At 29.4% G+C, this 7,883-nt stretch overlaps 1 protein-coding gene across 1 annotated transcript; it reads right to left on the bottom strand.

Annotated features, from left to right (window-relative positions):
• Nucleotides 1–2,774: 2,774 nt before the first annotated feature.
• Nucleotides 2,775–5,353, bottom strand: LOC107960005 (uncharacterized). The gene is made up of 4 exons (XM_016896201.2): nt 4,881–5,353; nt 4,511–4,776; nt 4,141–4,251; nt 2,775–4,025 (listed from the first exon to the last, which is right to left on the bottom strand). The coding sequence occupies exons 1-3, from the start codon at nt 5,149–5,151 to the stop codon at nt 4,201–4,203; spliced, it is 588 nt and encodes a 195-aa protein (XP_016751690.1). The 5' UTR covers nt 5,152–5,353; the 3' UTR covers nt 2,775–4,025; nt 4,141–4,200.
• Between the last annotated feature and the right edge of the window lie 2,530 nt (nt 5,354–7,883).

Genomic DNA, 7,883 nt, shown 5'->3' on the forward strand with positions numbered 1-7,883 from the left:
TATAAAATAGACTTAAAAAATATTTAAAAGATAATAAATAATGAAATGAAACTAATAATAATAGCATATATACAATATGTACGAAATTAAAATAAAAATTAATTTAAATGATGAGTAAATTAAAATTTAAATATGTAAACACATCAAATTAAGAATATTAAATGTATTCCAATTATTTACAATGATATTATCATTTTTCCTGAGTTGGTGTTAAGTTGGCTTGTGATATTAACTCAATCTATAACATTATCAATATATACAAACAATGTGGATGAAAATGATTTGTGTAATAACATTGAAATATACAAAATAATAATAATAACAATAAGCCAATAAAAAATAGTTGAAGTGGTAAAGAACAAATTTATAAATGTTGGTTACATTCGTCTAAATCTCACAATATGTAAAATTTCATTAAAAATATAACAAGACAAAAATAAGCTCATAATAATATAATTTATTTATAAATAAAAATATTTTTTTGTAATTTTCTTAATTGAGCTAGTGATCGGTTAAGCTGTGATACTAACTCGATCAATTATTTAAATATTAGCATAGATACTAGTATAATGGCAAGTGCAAGTATAAATTATAATAATATATATTCAATGAATTAAAATTATAATAAACTCAATACAAAACATAATTATATTTTTTAATGAATTTACGAGTACAATTATTTGTATTAGATTTTATCACATCCATGATGTGGGAGAACAAAAATATTTTATAGTAAAAAAATATATCAAAAAATGATTACTAGTGGAGTGGTACGGTTTTTTCTATACATTTGTTAGTCATGTGTTTTAATCTCAAATAATTTTTTTCGGTTGTTTTATTTTAAGATTATATAAAAGTATGAAAATACACTTATAATAATATCAATTACCCTTTAAAGCAAGGACATTTTAATAATTTCACAACTAAATTGATGTGGAGTTGACTCGTAACACTAATTTAGTTAATCACTTTTCAGATAATTATAAGTACAAATATAAATTATAAATATTAGATATCTAATTAACTAAAATTATTATACAAAGTATTACTAATTAAAAATAGAATATATCATATCTAGAGTTAAAATAAAAATCAATACAAAGCAAAATAAATTTTTTTTATTTTTTATTCTTTTAAAAGTGTTTATGAGTATAAATATAATTATAAGTACAAATATAAATCATAAATAATACATATCACAAGTACAAATATAATCATAACCAATACTTATTCGATCAATTGAAATTAAAATAAATTCAATACAATAAAACGAATTAGGGGTCATACATGGTGAAACTTAAAATTAAAATATCTTAAGGAGAACTTATACATGGCATTTTACCTATAGTAAGACTCGAACTTTAATGCTCAGGATATTATGACCTCGACCTTTAATAATATTACCAAGCCTTAATTGATTTTTTTTAAATATTAGATTTCTATTTTTATTAAAAATAAAATATTCTTTATTGTTTCAAAAAAGAAGATGTTTTTTTTTATTTATTTTAAGATAACTTGAGTTTTAGTGAAGGAAAATGAATATAAGTTTTATTAATAAAAAAAATATTTTAAATAATATAATAATTAATGGTTAAAGTTTACTACAAGTTCTAGTATTATGCCATAAACCTTATTTTAGACCTATTATTAAAAAATATTTGAATTTTGAAAAGCTGATATTTTAATGTAATAACATGGCATTAAATCAAATATTAAACTAACTTAAAAGGTTAAAAGACAATTTTGAAGAATTAGTAGAGGTAAGAAACTGATTTTACTTTTATCTCAGAAATGTTTTCGGTTTTATTTTATTTTATTTATAATTGTTGTTTTTAAATTATTTGTAGATTAGTCTACATCAACAAGACATGTTATTTCAATTTTATTTTTTTTCAAGATGAGTAAGTTTTATAATTTAATTTAATGTTTAACTCCATCAATAAGCAGAGTTATTGTGTAGAGACTGAGATGTCATCCTTTTAAACATACAAGGTTTGATGCAATTACTTGCAATAAACTGTAACCGATAATCAAATATGAATGGCAGAATTATGAAACTTGGTAAATGTGATAATTATGTTTATATACCAAAATTTTAAAGGGAAATATTTGTAAGTGATTTTAGCGGAATCCCAAAAGGAAGTAGATATAAACAATAAATCTGTTTATTTTTTCTAACATATAGAAAAACCCAAAATTTTAAAGAAAAATTAAAAGTGGAATTTGTAAAGGCCGTGGATGAAACTCTAATTATAAATTAAATTTTCAACTCATCAAGACGCACGGCCTAAGCTTAGTGTGCCACATTTCACCTTTTTTTTTTTAATTTTAAATTATTGCACCCATTAAATAACCATTTTGTTAAATCATTTATTTTATTTTATTTTAATCTTCAAAACTAATTACTTTTAACTAATAATGTGTTTCCTTCTTCCAAATAAAAAAACATATTAATTTTTCACCAAAAAAAAAAAAAAGAAACATTCTAATTTCTTTTTAAATTTTCCAAATTCATCTTTTCCTCTAAACCAACATTTTTGGGCATTTCTTGGTAATAAACAACCATTTTGCAATGAATTGATTAAAATTTCACTTTTGAATTCCCTTTGGGAAGAATATTTCTGGGTTCATGAGTTCTTTTGAAAAGAAATTTAACAACATTATTATCTCCAATTCTAATAACATCGCCCACTGCTATTACCTCTCAACTCCCAAAACCAATTTCTTTAGCCATTCACAACTAAACCTATTTACTGAAATGAACGCAACAAAAATCACAAAACTCATCAATCCATTACAACACACAACCAAACAAATAGAAAATGACGAGAAAAAAAATCAACACGAAGACCCATTTCGCGTTTCTAGGTTCTCTAGGTTCAAGCATCATTCTAAAACCCGAACAGTAGTTAAGACATTGAAAGCGGTGACGACAAGCCACGACCGAACTTCCATGATGATTCAACAGCCGGGTTTTTAGATCGAGGCTTGGAAGATTCTAAAGATTGTGAAATTTTTTCAAAATTTCAGTAAGCCTTTCGAGAAAGCTAATCGGAGAACTAGAAAGAAGAGAAAGAGGCGAATCTTTCGGTCCTAATCTTGGGTTGAACGGAGGCCGGACGACAGATAGGTCTCTTTATGGAAGAAGGAAGAGAAGAAAAAGAGAAATGAGGAGAGGAAGAAAACAGAATAAAAGGATATGTTAATTTAATTTATTTAATTAAAAATCTATTTAAAAGGATATTTTATTTAAATTAAAAACTTAAAGGGATATTTAATCTCAGGCCCCTGGTTCAATTTTTAAAAAAATATAACGTAACTGAAACGTGCTACTATACAATTGGGCCACGTGTCCTGACAAGTAAAAATGAACACAGCACGTTAAAGGTAACCCCATTGATAAACAATGTTAAAGGTAATGTACCAAAATGGACTTTTTCAAAAGTTTAGGTATCAAATATGCATTATCCCATTATGAATTAATACAAAATTAGAATTTAGGAATGGTTTAATAGCGATATTTTGAGTGATTTAATTTATACTTTTTGAGAACCCATAGTAAAAGAAAACCAAAAGATATACTTTTTCTATAATTTTTTTAATAGAAAAAGTGTAAGTAGATAATGAGTTACTATGAGTGAAAGTTTTTCAATTATTTTTATTTTATTTCCTTTAAAATTGTATTATGTATTAAATATTTTACTTTTAAAAATTTCAAATAATCTAATTATATTCTAAACTAATATACCCAAAAATGTTTATAATTTTAAAATTTTAATTTATCAAATAACACCTTAATTTATTTAATAAATGAATTTCGAGCTTAACTCGATAATCATCGAGCTGAATTAGATTTGTTTGATATCTTTAAAACATTATATATATATATATATAAACTGTACAGTGAAAATGAAGAATAAAAAGAATGTTAGATGTATGAGCTATGATTTATCCTCAAACTCATAGTCTTCCATTTGCACAATCATCATCACCTATTTCTATACAACCAACTTGTTTACAGGAATCTGCAGGAAGAAAAATAAAATCAGTTATCTGATGTGATGAAATGTACTAAACAAATGAAGTATGAAGGTGGTTTGATGATCATTGAAAACAGGGGTAGCAAGTAAAATAAATTACCTGAAACCTAACAAGGGAGAGGCAAAAGAGGGGGGAGATTTGTCACCACTTTTCTATTATTTACTTCACGATCTTTGGATACCTTGGAAACCCATTCTTGCAAGCTGAAATCTGCACACAAACAATATTCAATTTTATTATTAAAATTATGGGTCACAACTTTTACCTTTCTCCTACAAGATATCCTAAAATTAATCACTCTGTCCTCTATGAATAAAACTAATTAAACAGTTGACTTTCTAGAATTTCAACCGTTTTTTGTGTAAATAGGTGAAGTTTTCCTTCTCCTTCACTATCAAATTTCTAGAATAAAACAAAAAGATGGATTAAGGTTCTGGAATTACACAGAGAGAGGGGGAAGGGAACTTACTGCTTCAATGTCAATTTTGTAGACAAGGAGTTTTCTTCTTTCTCTGCAACTTGTTCTATAAGCCACAATTATATGCGCAATTGCCAGAGCCAGTGAACAAATGAAAAGAGCAGTTTCCATGGCTGACCCTTCTCTACCACTACTCCAACCCAACGCATATGAAGCTTTTACCGAAACAAACACCAAAGATGAAACACAACATATCATTGTGGTTCCAAGGTATGGTCCTCTGGAAAGTTTAGGCCCATCACAAAAACTATAAACACCTACACCACCAAATTTAAAACCAATCACACAAAAGTTAAGTTCGCCTGAGAAAAAGAAGAAGAAGAAGAAGAAGATAGTTTTTGGGCTGGGAGTGTTCACTTACAGATTATAATAGCTGATCTGATGACGGAGATGAGAGGGATATCTATGAGAGAATTTCTGAAATCATAGTTAGTGAAATGGGAATATAGGGCTTGGAGTGAAGGAGGAGACAGGGAAGCAGAAAGCAAAGCAGAAGGCAAAATTGTATCAGCAATAACAAGAAAAACAGGTGCAGAAAATACAAGAAATGAAATCACCATTGTTACCAAGAAGAACACTGTTTTGAAACCTCTCAGAATTCTTCTTGATTTCTCTTCCTTCGAAAAACCCATCTCTCTCTCTCTCTTTTCAAGTTTTTTTCCCCGTAAAACCAGAGTTCTATGTACAAAGAAGAGGAAATTGGAGCTTAATTAAGAAATAGGTATGAAGGTTCAGATAGTGTTTTGAAAATGAAAGTGAAAAGGAAGAATTGGGAACTTTACACGCGGAAGCAAGCAGGGAATAGGTTTGGGTTGGAGGGAAGAGTCATGTTAACGGAAATACCAATAAATATATAGAGAGAGGACAACTAACACTGCTCATATTACTTACACTAACTCCGGTAATTATCGGATGCTTTATGCCTCCATTTTATCTTCCAACTGCTTTTATTGTTTTTATAATTTTTTATTTTATACGATTGATTTATTTTAAAAGAATTTTAATTTTTTTTTAATTTGATAATGTTTTATAGTTTTTAACTTTTTATATTTCATATAATGTTTTTATAATTTTTTAATTTATATAACTAATATATTATATTTTTTGAAAATTTTAAATTTAATAATTTTTATAATTTTTTTGATTTATTGAATTTATATTTTTTAAAATGGATGTCACATTCTTAACCGTCATGTATAAAGGAACACCACATGATGCATTCTCGTTGGTTGGGTGTAACGCCCTAAATAATTTATTTTTGTTTCTGTAAATATTTAACATAAATGAGTGTTTGCTTCAGTGGGTAAGTGTTTTGGGTGTGTGTGTACAATTTTAGATTCAAATCTCACATTTGTCAAATTTTGTTATTTTTCTGATCCTAGCCTTACACTTTTTGAGTGGGTTTATATTAAATTTTTTGTTAATTTATATTAGAATGAGTTTATTGGTTCAAGTAGTAATGGGGTTGGTATGTTAGAGGTCTTGTGTTTGAGACCTTGCATGAGTGTGGAAGTTAATTTTTGCTTGGTTATGTGTTAGAGTTTCGATGGAGTTGGGATTCTGAGAATGTTGTTTGTTAGTGGGGAGGGATTTTTGAGATATCTTTTATTTTATTTTATTTAAAAAAAAATTCTCTTTTTCCAAAAAAGAAAACTATCGTCAATTTTGTTTTACTTTCCTCTGCTCTTTCGTTTTTCTTTTCCTTTTTTGTTTCCCTTTATTCTGTTTCGATCTGTCGTCAAATCTCGTTATTTTGCTTCTCTGTTTTCCTTCGGTTGTTGGTAAGTTGGATTCTAGTGTTTTGTAGTTTTCGATTTCTAAATTGCTGGTTATAATTTTATTTTCTATTTTGGCAGTGGTAAATCGTGTAGAACAGGGCTCTCCTCTTGCGAAATTGTAGTCGAAATCGTTTGGGGTGTTAGGTTAAGTGATGAACGCTTGAATTGAAATGTTGTCGAGTTGCGTGGTTTCGGTGTAATCTTAAATTAAGACTAATTTTGTGAGTTTGGTTTGTCGATTTTAGGTGTTGTGTGGCTCGAGAGTGCTTTTGCATCAAAATCGAAATAGGTGTGTACCCAAAACGTAGAAAATCCAGTTTCAGCGAAAGCCTAAAAATCACATTGCTGAAGCCACACGGGCGTGTGTGTTTGACGAGGGCCTGGTTATGCACAAGACACGGCCATGTGGTGGTATGAGTGTGGCCGTGTGGCCACACGAACTAGGTCAAGTTAGGCATGTGGGCCTACACGGACATGCCACTCAGGCGTGTGAGTTTTGGTTTAGGCCGTGTAAGCCACACGGGCAAGACCAATCTAGGTATGTGAGCCCACATGGGCATGTGTGCCCATAATTCTGAAAATTTTCCCTAAGGTCGCACGGGTCGTTCCGATCGATTGTGGGCCTACTGTAGGGTCGGTAAGGACTAACCAAACCCTGAAATTATGTGATCTGATATTCTGCTCTAAGTAGGACACTGTTATGCATTTTTTATTATTCTGTTTAATATATATATGACATTCGTATATGAGGATGTTATGCATGGGATTACTGTATTTGTGATTGGGGTGGGTTTTGTATATGTGGAGAAAGTATTCTGTATGACAACTTTCGCCTATATTCTGGCAGCTTGGCTGCATATTATCTGGTATGCATCGTAATAACACAATATGGTGTGTAGGGATGGGTGAATGTTTTTAACCCCACATGGTGTGATGGGATGATCGGAGTTGGTATGTAGAGGATGGGGGTAGGATCCTGTATATCTATTCTGCATATCTGATTTTGTTATCTATAACTGTATCTGTAAAAAACTTAAGTCCAAATATGAATTTGTATCTGACTGTGTATATGATACTGTTTGAATTGCATGTCTGTTTCTGTTGGGTTACACACTGAGTTTACGTAAACTCACATCTGTTTGTTTGTATGTTTTGTTCAAGTAATCTACAGACTTAGGCAGACCGGTGTGATGGAGCCTCGCGGTGACCACGAGCTCATACTGCTTAAGACCATGCTATTGATTTATTTAATTAAAGATTGTTTTCTGGGAATTTTGTAATTTATGGACTTTCTGGTCTGTTTGTTTTTATCTTGGGATTTGAATTTTTGACTTGACTTTTTATTTGCGACAGTAGCTAAAACATGGTTTTTACTAAAATAGCGGTTTTCTAAAAATTTTGAACGGGATTTTTAAGTATAATAATTTATATTACTTCCGCCATATATTATGTTTTGACAATGAATTGCTTAAATGACGTATTTAAATAAATGTGTTTGACGAATAAAGATTTCAAAGCTTATCGAAATAACTCTGTTTTCGAAACCCTTCTTTGTGACACCTCCAGATTCGACCATAACGTCTTGG

The sequence above is a fragment of the Gossypium hirsutum genome, chromosome A05 (genome assembly GCF_007990345.1).
Source record: "Gossypium hirsutum isolate 1008001.06 chromosome A05, Gossypium_hirsutum_v2.1, whole genome shotgun sequence".
Taxonomy (NCBI): Eukaryota; Viridiplantae; Streptophyta; class Magnoliopsida; order Malvales; family Malvaceae; genus Gossypium; species Gossypium hirsutum.